At 44.6% G+C, this 18,183-nt stretch overlaps 2 protein-coding genes across 2 annotated transcripts in view; one reads left to right on the top strand and one right to left on the bottom strand.

Moving 5' to 3' along the window:
- The first annotated feature begins 694 nt into the window (after window positions 1-694).
- Window positions 695-6,613, top strand: LOC134552967 (probable G-protein coupled receptor No9). The gene is made up of 4 exons (XM_063402199.1): window positions 695-713; window positions 823-1,102; window positions 4,568-4,744; window positions 5,941-6,613. Exons 1-4 carry the CDS (start codon window positions 695-697, stop codon window positions 6,611-6,613), a joined length of 1,149 nt encoding a protein of 382 aa, XP_063258269.1.
- Window positions 6,614-9,658: 3,045 nt separating this feature from the next.
- The window catches only part of EIF2AK3 (eukaryotic translation initiation factor 2 alpha kinase 3), a 41,986-nt gene continuing 33,461 nt past the window's right edge, over window positions 9,659-18,183 (bottom strand). The window contains exons 14-17 of the mRNA XM_063401394.1: window positions 14,305-14,472; window positions 13,668-13,769; window positions 11,383-11,445; window positions 9,659-10,296 (exon numbers count right to left, since the gene is read on the bottom strand). Of these exons, the coding sequence (XP_063257464.1) occupies window positions 10,120-10,296; window positions 11,383-11,445; window positions 13,668-13,769; window positions 14,305-14,472 (510 nt within the window). The 3' untranslated portion in view covers window positions 9,659-10,119. The remainder of the gene's footprint in view (window positions 10,297-11,382; window positions 11,446-13,667; window positions 13,770-14,304; window positions 14,473-18,183) is intronic.

Here is an 18,183-nt window from a genome sequence, read left to right as displayed (position 1 = left end):
GAAAAGTCCCCAGTTAAGGAGCTGGGAGCCTCAGGTCCCATCTAGGCACAGAGGGAACACAAGTCTGGGGTCAGGGCTGCACCTGAGACCTCAGAAGCTGCTGAGACACCTCAATTTGATGAACCTCCAACCCAAATCATTCTGTGATCCAGGACTCTGCTCCCTGTGTAGCTGCTGGCAGCCCTGCTTGGCCATTCAGACTGCAGGATGGAGCTGCCCACTGTGGTAGTAAAAACCTCTAAACTTAGAGTCTGAAAAAGCACCAGGACAACCCAGGGCATAGCCCAGACTGAACAGAGGGGTTATGGAAGCAGCCAGCCTGGGCAAGCAGCCCCCACTCTGGGGGTGGCAAAGATGATAATGAGAATATAGAACCACAGAATGGTTTAGGTTGGAAAGGACCTTAAAGATCATCTAGTTCCAGCCCCCACATTATGTGGACTTGGCATGCTGTTCAGTGGGATTTAGCCCAGCTGCTATAATTTTTTTTTTATTTCAGTTGTTTTCTTTTCCTCTCTCTGCTCTCAGTACATTTGTATTTTTTTTCCTGGTCTCATGCTTCATCTGATGATGCATTTTCACTCACAGGAGGGCTTTTAATTGCCGTGAAGGACTTCAGTCAATGCTGTATATTTATCCTCACCCTCAGGGTTTCAGACACTTCTAATGGGCTGCTAACCACGGGACAGGCAGGATGGCACAGGCACAGCAGGGTGTGTGGATTTTTCCTGAAGCAAATGAAGCATTATTTCCGTCCTCCCTTTCACTCACCTACAAATCGTCATTAAAGTAATTCTGCTTCTCTTCTTTTGCCTCGCTCAGATTTTAGCGGCGGGAAGATGCTGATGGACAGGAATGAAACCTGGCTCTCTAATTTCTCCTCTGCTGCCTCCTCCTCCTCCTCTGCAAGGGGAGGAGTGGGGCTGCAGGAGGTGCTCATCGGGCTTGTCCTCACCCTCATCGACGTGGTCACCCTCCTGGGAAACACCATCGTGTTCCTCTGCCCCGTGGTGGAGAGGAGGCTGCGCACCGTCACCTACATGTTCATCATGTCCCTGGCCATGGCAGACTTGCTGGTGGCCTGCCTGGTGATGCCCTTCAGGTGAGGAGTGTCCCTGGGGGGTGAGCAGAGGAGGACAAGTGTCCTTCCTCCCCTTCCTCCCAGCTCTGCATCCCCTCTTGGAGCTGGGATTCACTCAAGGCTTGTTGGAGTTCTTGTCTCTGTCCCGCTCCCAGGTCAGGGTAAAGACACACGGGAAATGCAGAGGTTGAGCTGAGTCTCGAAATGTTTATAATTTCTTATCTAAGTTACAATTTCATGAGGTGTGAGCCGTATCTAAGAAGGCAAGATAATGGCCACTTCTAATTTGTTTCAAGGATTTTTAAACAATAAGCAAAACCGATTAAAACCCAACACCCAACCTAAGTTATTTTTATTTATAGCCCAATTAAAGATCACTCAATGTCCGCAATGCAGGCTTCCACTAGCCAAGCAAAAAAGAGCACCCAAACCTGAGAAAGAGGAAGAAGTAAGTGAAGAAGAAGGAAAAGACAACACCCCAAATTCTCCATCTTAACTCATATGTATTACTACACACTAAAACTCCAAATCCAAAATTTCCAGGACTCCAACAAGGGCTGGGCTCTCCAAAGGGCTGAACTGTGGGTTGGGGGCTGTATGTCCTTCCCTGTCTCTGCTCTGTGTTATGGATCCCCTTGTAGTTCATGCAGACACAATTCCCAAGGGTATTTTTCCTGTTGGCCACACAGGGACCCTGGCTGCTGATCTGAACTTGGTTTCCAGATTTGCACAAGGAACTCCAGGTGTTGAGCTCCCTCTTCCAGGACTAGCCCTGCATATGGAGTGTAAGGACCTCATTCGGGATAAGCAGAGTAATTTAGGCTTCCCCTATAGTTCATGGAGGAAGAGGCACTTGAGAGGGCAGGTGTCCTGCATGAGGTTTATATTTATGGGAGCTTCACTACCTGGCTAAAACAGTGAAACAACCAGAAAGCAGCTGACTTGTGATCCTGGCTGTCTTGTCCTGCACAGCATCCATAGGTTTGTGTAATTCAGGGAACTGCACCCTGTTTTGAGTTCATGGGGCAACATGAGGAAGCTGAACTCTTCTCATGTGCTCTGCTTCAGTTCTCATGGGGCTGCTTATTCCTTTGAATTTGGCACTGAAGAATATTGCCCCAACAAGCAATTACAAACTGAGTTAGAGGTTTATGGTACCAGGTGAAAAAAAGCAGTTAATGATGCTCTTTTAAAAAAATGTTACTGCTAACTTAAACTCTGTGCTCGATGAATTTTCAGTTCAAGTTCTGAAATTATCACAGAACCATAGTGTGGTTTGGGTTGGCAGGGACCTTCAGGGGCCATCTAGTCCAACCCCTGCACTGAGCAGGGACACCCAGGATGTTCAGAGCTCCATCCAACCTGGCATTGAACACTTCCAAAGATGGGGCAGCCACAGCATCTCTGGGCATCCTCACTATAAAATATTTCTTCCTCCTATCTATTTTAAATCTAATTTAGTGATGTTTTACTTAGACAACAAAACTTACAGAGGGGAGCACAGATCAGAGCATGGTTGGTGCTTTGTGCCCCTCCTGAATGTCCTGTCCTGCCAGCTCCTGGTGGGCCACTGGTGAGGAGTGGACCCTGCTGGCTCCATCAGCAGTGCCTAGCCCTGTTTCACACTTTCCCACTGTTCTGGCTTCACACCTGTGTTTGCTCTTTGGGGTTTCAGTTTGCTCCTCAGTTGGCAGGTTATTCCAAGCCAAAGGGAAGGAAAAGAAATTATCTTAGGAGGCAGTTTGGCTCAGGAAAATGTGACAGAAGGGAAAAACAAATTTGTCACTTGGTGTCTTAATTTCATAAGAGTAAGGCTTTTGTTTTGTTCCTGGCTTGGCTGGTTTGCAGGAGTGGTTCAGCTGAGCTTAGCTCGTTGTCTGAGTACTCCAGTCAGTCTGTCATTTCCAGGCTGAATATTTCCAGCTATTCTTTTCCTCTGCAAGCAAAAGGGCAAGGCAGGGATGTGGGTTTTTTGGGCTTTTACTACTCTTTCTTATCCAGCATAATTTCCAAGCTGCAGAGATTTATCACCTCAGAGAAGAGGGGTCAGGTATCCACTACCCCTTGCTGTGGGAACTTGTGCAGGTGAGAACTGCCCCTGCTCACCTGGGATCGGTGTGCAAGGGAGTCCTGAGAGCAGCACATCTCCTCCTGGGGGCCAGGGCACACCACAGGCTCTGCAGCATCTCTGGGGATAAGGAGGGCTCTGAGGAATGGCAAAACAGCACCCAAGTCCAGAACTGAACCCATGCTCCAGTTCTAGTGCCTGATTTCCCCTCTGTAAAAGAGCCATGAAACCTTTCCGTGTGTGTGCTGTGGGATCCTCCACGGTGCAGGGACAGGCTGTGCTGTAGTTTGCTTGGATTTTTGCATGGAATCCCACAGAACAAAGAGCTGCTGAGGGCTGGGACCCTTCAGCAGCACTGCACCCACCTGCAGTGGGTTGCTGTGCTCTGGAAGGACCTTCACGAGTGGATTTAGTGAACTGGTGCTGATGAGATGCAGAGCAGGCGTTGTTTTGTGACATCAGGTGGAATCTTTCTCCCTTGCTGGACACCTGAGCGCTGCAGCTCAGCAGCCCTGATCTCACTGTATTTCACCAGCAAGCTGGGAAGATACAGGATAATTAAAGCTTTGCAGGACTAGGGAGTTACTCATCAAATTCACTCACAATGGTAATTTCAGCAGCCTCGGGAGCTGCAGAAAGCTGGAGAAAGAAAGGAGAAGCAAATGGCATCTCACTGAATCTATAGAAACATGCATCAGCCTTCCTACAGCTGCCATATGCTCCTTCCTTCATTGCTCACTTCTCACAGGCCCCTCTTGATGTTTTTAGAAGTATTTTTGGTACTATGTCTGCTTTTTGCTGGTGTGTTTACCTTGCTGAGGCATTTATGAGCCACATAATGTACAAACTACGTGGGCTTCCTCCTAGGATGTTGTTGTTTTGTATTTTTTTTAACCAAGAGTGGAAATCCTTTCTGCTTTTCGATTCGATTGGATGTGAGTTTCTTGGAGATGTCCCACGCCCCAGGAATTGGGGAGAAATCATAGAAGGCTGTGCTGTGTCAGGCACTGGGAAAATGCTGTGATAAACAAAGCTGTGCAGATGTAAATTTGGGGAGCTCTGTGGGGCAAAGCACCTCTCTCAAGGCACTTAGGCTCCAAGAATCATGAGTTTGCTCTTGTTCAGCCACACTCCAGCTATGAGGTGCTCCTTTCTTGGGCTGTGCTCTGAGGATGAATCCCTGCTGTCTGAGCTGTGTGCCCATCTTTAGTACCTGTGTGATAAAATACAGCATTACCTCAGCACAGTCAGAAAGAAATAATCACAGAATGGTTTGGGTTGGAAGGAACCTTGAAGATCCTTAAAGATCTCCCACTAGACCTGACTGCTCAGAGCCTCACCCAGCCTGGCCTTATGCACATCCATGGCCTGCACAAAGAGCCCTTCCAGCTCTGACTTGCAGCAGTTTTGTCTCACAGCATCATTTACGAGGTGACGGGGATGTGGCTGTTTGGGAAGCTGTTCTGCAAAGTCTGGATCTCCTTCGATGTCATGTTCTGCACTGCCTCCATTGTCACGCTGTGCTTCATCAGCCTGGACAGGTACTGCTCCGTGGTCACCCCCTACCACTACTCCAGAAGGATGTCCCGTGGCAGGTGAGTGCAGCTTCTCCTCATTTTGGGGCCCTCCAGGTTGTCACTTGGCTGTGGCTCACGTTGATCTGGGGCTGAATGAGCTGCTGACAGGTGCTGCCCAGAAGCAGAGTGATGTGCTGAAAGGAGCTTTCACCATTTCAAACTGCAGGAAATGCTTCATGTGGTGCAGGAGAGGACAAGGAGGATGCAGCTGAGGGGGGTTGGGTGGTGGTGCTGGGAGAATATTTGTTGAGCTAAGCAAGGGTTGCAAAATGGGGTAGAAACCAATGATGTGGGCTGAGTTTGACCTGCAGGTTTTTCCCTGTGCAGTCATTTCACAGGCATTTCATAGAATCACAGAAAGGCTTGGCTTGGAAGGGACCTTAAAGATTATCTTTTTCCATCCCCCTGCTGTGAGCAGGGACACCTTCCACTAGACCAGGTTGCTCAAGCCTTGGCCTTAAACTCTTTCAGAGATGGGGAAGAACTTTGAAGAACTTCCAAGGACTAGGTGAAAGGACACCCAGAAGGATGCATGTAGCAGTAGTCTTCCCTCTCTTAAACTCACCATCTTTTCTGAAGTGATATTCAGGAAAAATTCAGAGAGAGTTTCTGAGCTGCCATGAGGTTTCATGTCAAAGGCTGAAATGAGGACTGCAAGGTGGGCAAAGTCACCTGAGGGTGGGCAGAGAGGACACTGCAGCAGTGGGGGGCTTTACAGGGTGGGTTCAGGCTCTTCTAGGCATGCTTTTCCCACTGTCACTCTTGCTGTGATTTGTGGATCACAAAGAGAGGAGGGGGCTGTGTGGCCCCCCTTGCAGATTCTGCTGTCTGGTGTCCATCAGCTCCACCCCCATCAGGCCCCAGAGGGTGAGACAATGGCCAGATACTAAAGCTGAAAGCAAAAACATCTACATGCTGTTGTTTCAAATACTAACAAACATCTTCTGTAGAACCTTTCCTCATCTTTTCTCAGCCAGCTCTGAGCACTCCTCAAGCTGACCCCAATTCTGTCAACCACAGACCAATTACCCAATTGTTAGAGATATGCACGTCTGGACTTGTTGTACTCCAGCTTTTCCCCTTCTCCACGCCCTGCTGGACTGCTCAGCAGCGATATCCCACACAGGTTACCATGGGGATTGAATCGTACTGGATGTTCTCAACTCAAAATTACTCAGACCCTCTCTCCCCTCCACATCTCTTTCCTTTTGCAGATGCATCGTGATGACCTGCACGGTCTGGGTATATTCCTCCCTCATTTCCTTCCTTCCTGTCATGCAAGGCTGGAATGAGATCCCCGGGGTGGACTTTGATGCGGGCAGAGAATGCATCTTTGTCACCAACTGGGTTTTTGCCATCGTGGCTTCCGCCCTGGCCTTCTTCCTTCCCTTCATGGTCATGTGCAGCATGTATTTCTTCATCTACCGCGCCTCCCGCCTCAAGGCCACCCGCATCATGTCCCAGACGCTGGAGATCCACTACCACCCCAACAGCAAGAGGCAGAACCACCTGCAGCTGGAGAACAAGGCCACGAGGACCATCAGCATCATCATCTCCGTGTTCGTGCTGTGCTGGCTGCCCTACTTCGTGCTGAACGTCTGGCTGGCGGCCAGAGGCACCGACTCCACCAGCACGGTGCTGCTGGGCACCTTCAAGATCATCACCTGGCTGGGGTACTGCAACTCCACCATCAACCCCCTGCTCTACGCCTTCCTCAACAGGGACTTCCAGCACGCCCTCAAGAAGCTGCTGGTCTGCAGGCGCAGGTCTCAGGTGGACGCTGGGGAAGACATGGTTTCCATAGCCACGTTTGCCAAGACTGCTCCGGACCTGGAGTACAGCGTGACGGCGCCCAACGGTGCCCCCAAGGGCAAACCCAAGTCCTAGGGATTCAGGATCAGTCACTGGAGGACGTGATGGAGAAAGTGCTGGAGCACATCCCACTGGGAAAACAAAGGGTAGGAAAATAGGGGAAGGAGGGGCTGGAATATTACAGCTGGGGACAATACAACAAAGATGCATTTTGTCACTTTCCACAGTTTCAATAATGAGGAACTCAGATATTTTGGGGCAATTTGTCATTTTAATGGAACTAATTAATTCCTGGATTATTATTTTTCTAATGAGCATTTCCCAAGACAAATTCAACCTTCATGTTGGGTAAAAAATCCCAAACCAGTATGGTATAATGTGACCTTACATTTGTGCACATCCTGGTGATCTGTGTCAGGTGGGATAGTTTCTTTTCAAGCCACTGTAGCTCCTCATCTTGAAGTTTTGTTACAGATTTGACCAGTTTTAATAACTCCACGTGTGCCAGTCTGTGTATGGGAATCAGAGGAGGGATGTGGCCAAAAAACAGAGCTCACTTCCTAAAGAGGCACCACTCTGCAGCCTGGGCTGTTGCTAAGGGTTCAGCTCACTGGCTTCTGCAGCATCTGGATATTCAGAGCTTTCCGTGGCTTTCTGTGAATTATCTGTGGGTTTCATTGTTAATTCTGGAAGGGGACAGTCCATGTGGCAGAGCCCAGGAGATGACAAAGACTTGCTGTCAGACCAGGAGCACCGTGGTTTCAAAGCTACAGGTGGCTGACACCACCCAAAGATGGGATGTGAACAGGAATTATTACTTGTGTGTACACTGTGGTATCTACCAGAGACATTAAAAAATCATGATACATGGAAATGATTATTTTTACTACTCCCAAGTGCTTGTCTGGACTTCCAACAGCACTGGGTCCCTGAGGAAAGCCACAAGTGCCTCACTGAAGGGTTACTCTGAAAACACAGCAGGGTACTGTCCTCAGAGGTAGCAAAATGCAGTTGGACCTGCCTGGAACAGCTGAGCTACTAAAGATGCCAGCACAAGGATCAGGAGTTGTCTCTCAAGAGCCTGGTAGAAAAACCAGCGCTGACCTGGGGCTCAACAGTGGCTCTCCAGTGAAATGACTCTCAGGGAGAGGTGAGGTGTCCCAGACCCTACGACTCCAGCAACAACATGGGAGTGGTAAGTAACTACACCTTATTCTGGGGGAAGCATCCTGTGGCCACAAGGGTGGACTGAGCAGGAACCCTGCTGCTGCCATCCAGGGCATTTTGATAAAACAGGACAAGGAATGGGGTTTCATTCCCAAGAGCTATGGGGGAGGAAGGAAGCTGAGGGATAGGCAACATCCTGTGAAAAAATAGGGCAGGACTCTGATGCTGCACAGAAGCCCAGGCCAAAGCCCCTTTTGCAGGGCTGTGAGCTCACAGCCATCGTAGTTTGGGTGTTTTTCCACAAAACAGCTGGCAGGAAAGTACACATCTGTAGGAAAACCTCTCAGATTAGAGAAGAGCTTTTCTCTGTCAAACCCTGGAGCAATAAGGGACAAAGACAGGGACAACACACTCGAGTGCTTAGAGAAGCAAAGACTGACCAGGCAGTTCAGGGCTGAGCATGGCCAGATGCTTTTGTGGCTGGGCAGGAACCCCACAGGGGAGGACTCATCCATGCATCCATGCCTTTGAGGACAGGTGTAACATCCCAGAATATGCAGACACACCTGGTGTGAACACATATGCCAGTTCTGGTACTGAAATGCTGCAGGGCCCCTGGAATAGACAGCTATCCCCATCCAGATACACAGCAAGTCAAAAATACCTTATTCCTCATTTCCTGTGCTCCACCTGTAATCACTGAGCTGGCAGGGAAGGCAAGGAGGCTCCACATGTGGCCATTTCACTGGGCAGCTGTAGCTGATGCAAACAGGGACATCCAAGGGAAGAGGACACAGTTAACTCTCCTGCTTTAACTCAGCTAAAGATAAAGTCTGTTCCTGATCAGATATTCACTGCAGCATTCTGGTTTCACCTGGACACACCAGTATGGAGGAGAGTTATCCAAGAGGACACAGAAGACAATCATTGTAATTTACTTCTGCCTTATCATGAAGCTGCAGGGTTGTCAGCTGGTTCAATTGCTGGCCACAGTGTCACACCACACTGCAGTAATCCCCACAAGGATTTGAATCCAGTATCCTTTTAGGAAACTGATCTCAGAGACTTTAACAAATTTAAGTCTGTAAAACAGAAGAATACAATTGTACAAGAACAGTTCTAACAGCTGTTAGAATTAGCCCTTCTCCCCTCTGGTGAGAGATTACCTCCATAATCCAGGGAGTTAAGAACTCAGCTCCCTGCTTTCTGCAGGTCCTATCTCACTTCCAAGCAGCGCATTCAGCTCTGCGTCATCACACACGCTGTGGCCAGTGTGAGACAGGGAAGCAAAGGAAGTTTCAGGAATGCAGAGCCCATCCTGTTCCCACTGCACAAGGCTGCCATCTGCAGCACACACGGATGCAGGCTTCCAACAGAAGCAACTACTATTTTGTCTTATAAATAAAAAAAAGTTTATTACATCATTTAGACTTGAAAGAAGTCACAGTAATCAATGCACTCCACAATTACAGCAAGTGCATCCTGTACACCACCAACCCAAATGGATTGATTCTGTATTTTATAAATAAAAATTAACATATTTACAGTGAGAAATAAAAGCATGGCATTAGGCAGTTAAATTAGCAGATTACACAAATGCCTACCAGTTGATTTTTTAAAAAGTACAAATCTACAAGATTACATACGACACGTATGACTTAATTAGGTTTAAATTTTCAGAATCACAACATTTTGTACATCATTTTGACTATGGCTCTTCCAACCACTGCCTATAAAACCCCCCATTAAATGGCAAAAAGCTCTTTTTCCTTCTCTACAGCTTCATCCGTGTAAGATGCATTCCCTAAGATCTACTGTAGTGCAGAAGTATGAAATGATTTCCTCTAATGACAGGCCATGGACAGTGACAATATGTACAACTGTGGTAGTTTTTTGCTTTAAAAATAGTGCAGATTCCCAGTTTACCCACCAGGGACAAAAATGGAGTCAAAGTTCATTTCAAAATCATCTTCATTTCACCAGAGAGCAAGTGATCCATATAGACACTCACTAGGCTTAGAGACTGTAATTTGCTCTATAAAAATACAGTATTTTAATTCTATTTACATGTTACAGATCTCTCACTCACCCAGCAAGCTGACTTTTACAAGCTTCAAAAAAACCCAAGAAACCCCCCAAAAAAGGATAATGGAGCACAACATTGGCAAGCACAGCAGCTGGACCCATCCGCTTAGGAGAGCAAAGGTAAGGAAAATGGAATGTGAAAGGTTTGGTTACTGGGCTTCATTGGCTGTCAAAGTAAACAAAAATCTGTCCAACACGTCTTATACATTAAACATGGCAAAAAAAGCTGAAGTAAACTATTCCCAAGATAAACATTCTGCATCATAGGATCCTTCTGCTGAGCAATCCCTGTGAAACCTGCCGAGTGGAAGAAGTGATCCTGAGGATAGTTATTTGCTTGGTTGTCTGGAATGTTTATTTCCTGATAGGCTCATTGTCCGTGACCTCTGCCTGAGCACGGGTTTGGGTGGGAGCTCCAAGTCTTCAAAGACAGGATTTTCAATGATTGCTGCAGCCTCTGGTCGTTCAGTGGGACTTGGAGAGAGCATGTCCTTCACCATGTTGTACTGAAAGAAAACACAAGACATATCACATGAACCAATCCATAAACTCTTATTTCATGTCCTGGCTTCAGCTGTGGCTGTGTGAACAAGTAGAAAATACCCCCAAGCTGCTTTCTGAGTTATTTGGGTGTTAGTGCTTTGGCTCAGTAGTTAGAAATGCATTAAATATTTTAAAATATATCACTGTGCATCTTTGAAAGTGTCTTTACTGTCAAGGATTGAAAACAATTTTTCAAACCAAATCAGACTCAAGGTTTAATAGAGTTATAAAAAACTTCACATTATTTGCAATCAAAATTAAATATATGATACATAATTTATACATAATTTTTAGATTCATGTTTAAGCCATCACATATTTAGCCACACTGAATTTTTCTTGTGGCAAATTAGAATTTTTCCTTTAAATATACAAGCACTTTGAATATTTGTTTCAAATTTAATCAGAATTAGTGTCCTGCTCCAGCTGAGCACAGTACAGCCCCTTCTCCTAGGCAGCCTTCAGCTGTAAAATATGAAAGGCTGGCCTCATTTGGCCTCTGGTCTGAAGCTACCCTGAACACTTCAGCTTTTTACTGGGGAGGTTTTGTACATCACCTCCTCTTTACCTGCACCCACATCACCTTACAGACCTGACTAATGAGAACACAGCACAATTTGCTCGTATGATTTCCCTCTTGGGAGGTCCAGTTCTGAGGGGATCCCATGCAGCCACGGTGCTGCCTAGAGCCTCTCCTTTACCTGTCTGAAACTCTGCACTTTCTTTTTTGGGAAGATGGATTTGTTGTGGGAAATCATGACAGGATGTATGTGAAATGAATGACTGCAAGTGACAAAGGAATGACTGTAAGTGACAAAGGGAAGCCAGGTAAAAATGTATTCCTGAGAAAAGCTGTGACAAAAGTGTCATCGTGCCCATGATTGCAATGTTATAGCTTTGAAAGATAGAGAAGTACTAGGATAGAGAAATGAATCTTAAACATGAAAGCAACCTGGTTTCTCCATTACCTGCAAAGCAATTGGAGAGCAAAGAAAAAAAGCTGCAATTATTAATGAAAAGGCTACAATCAATAGCATCAGATGAACCTACCTCTTGTGCGTATTTCTGAGTGAACAGTGGTGGAAAATTCAAATTTCTAACGTCACTTAAGGTCTGCAAAAATATGAAGAATGACATGTAACTTTTCCAAAATATTATTCTTTAGTAATATTACCCTGTCCTTCACAATTATGCAAATTATGCAAAGAAATCAGTGTGCTGGAAAGAAAAGCCTTTGTTTTAAAGAGTTGCTTCAGTGGTTAAAAATTACTAAAAATCACAACCTAGTTGAACAGTTGAGTTGCTGCTTTCCCAGGTATTGAGCCTGCAACAGGAGTTGTGCTACAAGAACTGATCCCTGCAGTTTTAAATCAGTCAGATACACAAACTTGTATTTTCTCACTTTAGCTGAACAAACCCAGCAAATCTGTGCACCACCCCTAACTCCCAGGATGGCCTACACCACTATTAAGACACATGAAATGACTGTGTCTGCATTACCAATGTAAGCACCAGTCTTTGTTTAACATTTAGGGAGGAATGAGAAGATTTATCAGCAGCTTGGAAAGCAGTTGTGTTGGGTAATTCTGTGCTTCTTTCATACAAAGGCCACTGGCTCCATCTAGTGACAGTGTTTTTCCCATGTTCAGCCAGAAGCACAGTATTTAGCCCTTCAATTTTTTTGAAGGATCTCCTTTTACAAAAGTTTGAGCACAAAATACAAGAGTTCTAAAGTTAAATCAAAATGCATTTCACTATTACTCCACTGGACATATAAAGTGACCAGTTAATAGTGATGGGTAACAGCCAAACTCCTCAGTTCAAGAGAACTGGGTTTGATAATATTAAAATGCTTCAGAAAACTTTTCTTCTTTTGTCAGTTCAGTCTGCATGTAGTGATCTGTTTTCCAGCATGTCATTTGGAAATAAATTGCACGGCTAGTGACTAACTGCTCGCAGCTTGAGACAGAGGCAGCTCTCACGCTCCACTTCTGGGGATTTTCCCAGCCAGCTGTCACAAATTCCTAGAATTTGCTGGGTTACTTGGTCAGGCAGAGCATGTTTTGCTTCAGCAAGCAGTGCTAATGCTTGGCTGATGCCAATGAAAACCTCAGTGTAACAACTCAAAAACAACTATTGAAGTAACCAAATTCCAGAACCTGGCAGTCAAAGGGCAGGCAGGGGTTTCTTTTTAGCAAAAAGAGTGAAATGACAGTGAAAATCCTAGAAAGTCAGGGCATTCTTTTAACACTCTCTTGAAGTAAAAAAAAATGAATTAGATGGAATTTAGGTTTCATTCTGATTACTTTCTTTGCTTCTATTCTTAGGAGAGAAACTGGAAGGGCAAAGCCTGTAATCACAGCTGCAGGAGATCTGAGAATCCAGGATGGCTCTTTCCTGGGTATTTTGTTTCAGTAAAACTGATTCAGAGAAATTGAAAGTGGTTTCACTTCCAGGGGTTCAAATGAAACACCAATTCCCCTTCTAGACTATACTTTTTGAGCCATTAAAAGGCAGAGCATTTTAATCAAGAGAATGCAACAGATTAAGCACTTGGTCAGGCTGCTGTTCAAGCTGTTTCTTACCTCTCTGCTAAACCCATCTGCATCTGAGAATGTAACACCCTCAAGCACATTCAGATGATAAATACGAGTTTTAATGACTCTTTCTTTCCTGCACAGGTCACTGGTTGTCACAGAGGGGAGACCTTTCTGGCTGTAGTCCCTGTTCTCCATGGACTTGTTCCTGAGCAAGATGGATCTCACATTTTAACAGCAAGCAAGAGCTGTAATGCATCATCAAACATCCCAAATTCACATTGGGTGCAATGAATGTCATCAGTTATGGAAAGACTGTGATTGAAGCTGAGAGAAACTCACAGCTAAGACTCACTACAGGAAAAGGAACAGCCATGTTTCACCAAGTGATCTGGGTGAAAAAGCACTGCAGATACAAATGAAGGGAAAAATAATCAAAATGCACAGCATGGTTCCAATTCTTGAATGAAAACCAAGCTGGTAGGCTTAAAGTCACAAGCTATATTTGTTGCTTGAGTTCTTGGATATCGCAGTTCAGTAGTTTCTCTTACTTGGCTTGACAACAGAGGAGCTTTGTAAAGAAATTAAAGCCTCAATTCAACTGCACACATTAGGAAGACTGCAGTTTATTTTCAGTGATTCAGGGGGTCTGCACAAGGCTGATAAAGAAGTTGTGCTCCTAGCTGCAATGCTTTTCTCCAAAGAAATCAGGACAGAAACCTCTTGCCAGTGTTTCACCAAGCAAATAGCTGCTTTAAACAAATGCTCAAACTGAAGATATGCCAACATCACACATACCTTGACCCTCTCCATCTGTGTGCTGAAGGGGTAGAGCAGCTCAAAGAGAATCAGTCCCAGAGAAAAGATATCCACCTTATGCGAATAGGTGTTGCCACAGATCTGAGAAGGCAAAATCAGGGTCAGGGCAATCAAGCTACTCACTGGATGCAATTATCTACAAAGAAAGCAACTCTGCAAGTCCATCTGTGGAAATCACCAGCCCTGTGCAGAGCTGAAAGCGGCAGCACAGGAATGTTGGCAAACTTCAGCAATGAGCACCAGGGAGCAAGGTCCTGATCCTCAGGTCCTCTGTTCTGCAAAGCAGAATGTTTCACCTTACTTAAACCTCATGCACAAGAGTGTGTTCTTCCTCAATTAAGTGGAATCTTTTACAGTTACCTCCCTATATTGCATTAAAAGCAAGAAAAATGAATGCATCCAGTCTGACTAATTACCCACTATTTTTGCTATAACAAACATATATTTATATATACATTTTGGAATTCCATTTAGCTCAAAACTCTGTTTTGATGAGAAAGAATTTTAAGTGACTTGATTGCAATGGTTTACTAGGAGTGCCTGATCTCAGAGCTCCCAAAAATTCAGGGCTCTTCCAGGCACTGCCAAATACAGCTTTGGAGAAGAGAGCACAAACCTGTTCCGGGCTCATGTAGAGTTTGGTCCCTACTTGTCCTGTGTGCCTGGCATAATCTGGCATTGGGGTCAGAACTGATTCCTCCTCCTCATCTTGGTCCATAGCAGTCACCAGTCCAAAATCCCCAACCTTTACTACGTCATCCATTGTGAAAAATATATTGGAAGGCTGAGAAAACAAAGAGGTGAAAAGAAAAAGTAAGTAACAAACAAGTGTCTGTGTTTCAGTAGTTACAACATTGGTTCTAACTCAGAAGCTGGCAGGGTTAAAAACACTCACTGAACTGCTGAAGGATAGCAGTTAAAGATTGCAACTATTCAGGAAAAAGGAATTACTCCTGCATTAACTATTGTCTCTTCCTGAAACTCAGACTGCTCATTTCTTGTCATTCAGCAGAGGTTCACAAGCAGCACACAGGTCTGCTGTTCCTCTGTGCTGAGGAAAACACAGAGACAACAGTGCAGGGAACAGCACAGGTAAGTTCTCCAGCTCCCCATCACATGACACTTTCACACCACATGCTGCAGTTCCATCTCCTGGGCTTTGGTATTTTAATCCCTAAGTGCTAAAGTCGTTTGCTGTATTATTAACCAGCACATAGCACATCCTCTTAGTGTTAAATTATAGATGCAACAGGAACAAGGTCTGCTTTTCAGTGTAACTGTGCAGTTTAACGTGGAAACAGCTGTTTCCATAACAGAATTAGAAGTTTATTTTTGATAGAAGCTTAAGAACTTTGCATTTTATAAAGACAACAACAGTGTTGATCTGGCTTGACTCTCCTTTAGCTTGTTTGCCACACACCACCATCCTTGGCTTAGCCTACTGATAAAAGAGACTGGAACAGAGATGTCCCTTTGCCAGTGGTCCACATCCCAGACAGCTTTCCAGGAAATTTGCTTCCTGGCTGATAGAACAGCACCCACCAAAAGAATGATTATTCCCTTGAAATATAACCACTCCAGCTGGGTTACAAATACAGACACAGAGTTTTGGGGAGGAACACAGTGATCCTGCAAGGGGAAGGAAGCAGCAGGATGGTGTACAAAGCCAAGCTATGAAGGGGCAGGTGGTGCTGGGCAAGCTCCTCTCAGAGCTCCTGGACCCTCAGGGCTGGGAGAACATGGTCTGTGCTTTGCTGACAGAAGCAGGCAGACAGACAGACAGAAGGCAATACTTTTCCACAGGATAAAGAACCACTAAGCTGACCTATTTCAAAGTCCATCTGACTTCCTCAGTTAAAGAAAAACCCATGTGTGCACGAGAAACAAGACAGAGAAAAGGCTTCATTTTTGTTTTTAGGCAATGGCCAGCTCTGAGGGAAGCACTAGAGAAACAGTTCCACAGTGCCCACATCCTGCCTCTGAAACTGCATTCTGAGCCAGGTCTTACCTCCCACTGTATTTCCCTGTAATGAACCTCCAGCCCTTTGGAGTCACAGTGCATTCAGGGCACAAAAGGCACTGCCCTGTAAACCCACTCCAGGCTCTGGCTGAAGCATTTACAGAGCACCCACCCCTCTGTGCACATCCACATGGTCAAAAGTCTTGATATGGTAATTTTAATGCTCAAGGAACAAACATCTCCATCAGGATGGAGTTTGTATCCCACTCCTTTGATCTCCATTCTCCTTCAACAAACATGCAAGTCAAGATTTGTCTTGCTTCCTGGGGAAAAACTCCTCGTAACAGGAAGTTTATTTCAATACTTCTCTGACTGTCTCTGAACAGGCTGGGACACAGTTTCTACAAATAAGGGGAATGGACTCTCTGCTATTGCAAAATACCAGCAAAAATAAACTATCAAGATCACATTTGGGAGAAAAAGTAGCCTAAGGCCGAAGCACACAGTTTTGATTTAAATCGTCAGGAGAGTACAATCAAATATAACCAGCCTCTAGTTTAATTATCTTGCCACCTGCACAAAGAAATTTCTATCCATATTCTTCAGTCAGCCCAAGAATTCTCATTTTTTCACAGACATGAATAAGCTTCTCACACATCTGGAATACTCTGTTTAATTCAATTAATGCTGCAAAATGTATCCAAGACTGTTCTTGCAGTTCTGTGAAACTGATAATTTCTTTTGAGCTGCCAAGCATGACCGACAGCTTATCCTAGGAATAACAGTAAATTCACTTGACAGACAGACTGTTGTTTCTGCAGGTCATTTTCTTCAAAAGAATTTGAACTCTGACCTCTTTGCTTGCCCGCATAAATTCCTGCCATCTTGTCATGACAGTATCTTTGATTAGGAGGAGCCTAATTAATGCACTTTAATGTGCACTGTTAATTTAAATATTTAGATTACTTCTTGCATCTTTTAATATGCCCACACAGAAATTTATTTTCACACAGATCTACCAGCTTTTGTTGGTGCCTATGGGAGCAAGAATTGGCCTCTGCCATCACTGAGCTCTGCCTGCAGCCCAGCCAAAGCAACTTTGCAGGTTATTCACTTGTTAGTGCTGGCACCAACTCAGGGCTGCATGACCAATCTCTTGGACAAATTACAAAATTAGATGAGATCTCTTCCTAGGAGCTTCTGAAAAGTATAGAAAATAATTAAATAAACTGGCTGTTGTTTTGACCAAATTAACACATAACAGACAAATAAACATTGGGATCCAAGAATAACATCTATACAAGCATAGAAAGTTTCCTGAAGGGGGAAGCTGTTCCTCTAGGGAGACCATTTCCAAGTTGGTTACACCAAGTAAACAAAGTTAAATCTCGTGTTCAAACTGCTGCCAGCACTGAACTTTTAAGATGTTCCAACAAAACACTCCACACCTGCTGATTAAGATTAACACAGTTTTAAGTGGAGACCTATGTAAGGTTTACTGAGCAGTGAGCTCAGTGAAGACTGCAGAGGGCTACAACTGACAGTATTGTTAAGGTTATTAATTAACATGTCTAGCAACATATTAGTACAGGAATTTAATTACTTTTATGGTCAGCTTCTCAAGCTCTAAAGATTTGTCAGATAACTGGTTCAAGGTAATTGCCTAATGCTGATGGGAAAAGAAAATACTTGGAAGGGCTCATGAGTTTTTCTAACTCTTGACATATCCTTTGAGGATTACTGCATTTGAACCTCCTTTTACTGCCACATCTGAGATGGCATTTTTTAGCTTTTATGTCTGGTGATACCAAATCACCATCTGAGAAGCCACAATCCTTTCAGTAATTATTCCACTGAGGAAGGGTATTAATGCCTCCTCAAGCAGGCTAAGAGAAACAGAGTTGTCCACATTTGGCAAAAGGGATACATTTCTCAGAGTCTGGCCTAATAAAACTAATTTCAGGGCTCTTCAATTAAACTTGTTTATTTGGTAACACATACTGACACTTCCAGTGCCTTAAGTGGCAGCAAAATTAGGCACTAGCATAGGAGGATCATGAACAAAATGAAAGAAAAGGTACAAGTTACTCCTGAATTCAGTTACACCACAGGTGCAAACCACCTCTTCCAGTCCTCACAGTCTGAATGCTATGAGACATTAAAAATACTGGGAATCCTTCAGAAAGCTTCACTGTGATTGCTGGCATTGGCTCACAGTTCTGCTCCAGGACAGTTTACATTTCAATCCCAGAGCAGTAATACTTAATTTTTACTTTCTCTAACCAAGAGTAACACTGCTCCTTTTAGGCTGTTATTGCTATAGAATGAAGGAAAATACCAAAATTAGAATCACAGAATTATTTAGGTTGGAAAAGACTTTTAAGATCAAGTCCAACTGCAAGCTCCACACTGCCAATTATCTGCTTCACTTGAAATAGTAGAACAGGATCCAAAATAGCTTTGTCACACAGCTCAGCACTGAATAACCCTGTACAAAGAACATGAATTAAAAATACCATAGGACAAATGCCACTG

The sequence above is a fragment of the Prinia subflava genome, chromosome 7, assembly GCF_021018805.1.
Source record: "Prinia subflava isolate CZ2003 ecotype Zambia chromosome 7, Cam_Psub_1.2, whole genome shotgun sequence".
Lineage (NCBI taxonomy): Eukaryota > Metazoa > Chordata > Aves > Passeriformes > Cisticolidae > Prinia > Prinia subflava.
Note: the sequence above shows the minus strand (reverse complement) of the source record. Positions and strands in the feature narration are given on the sequence as shown.

What these genes read in the sequence shown, in the direction of transcription:
- LOC134552967 (XM_063402199.1), top strand. An exon ending in TGCCTGGTGATGCCCTTCAG is followed by an intron (nt 1,103 to 4,567) that starts GTGAGGAGTGTC and finishes TTTGTCTCACAG; the next exon opens with CATCATTTACGAGGTGACGG. An exon ending in AGAAGGATGTCCCGTGGCAG is followed by an intron (nt 4,745 to 5,940) that starts GTGAGTGCAGCT and finishes TTCCTTTTGCAG; the next exon opens with ATGCATCGTGATGACCTGCA.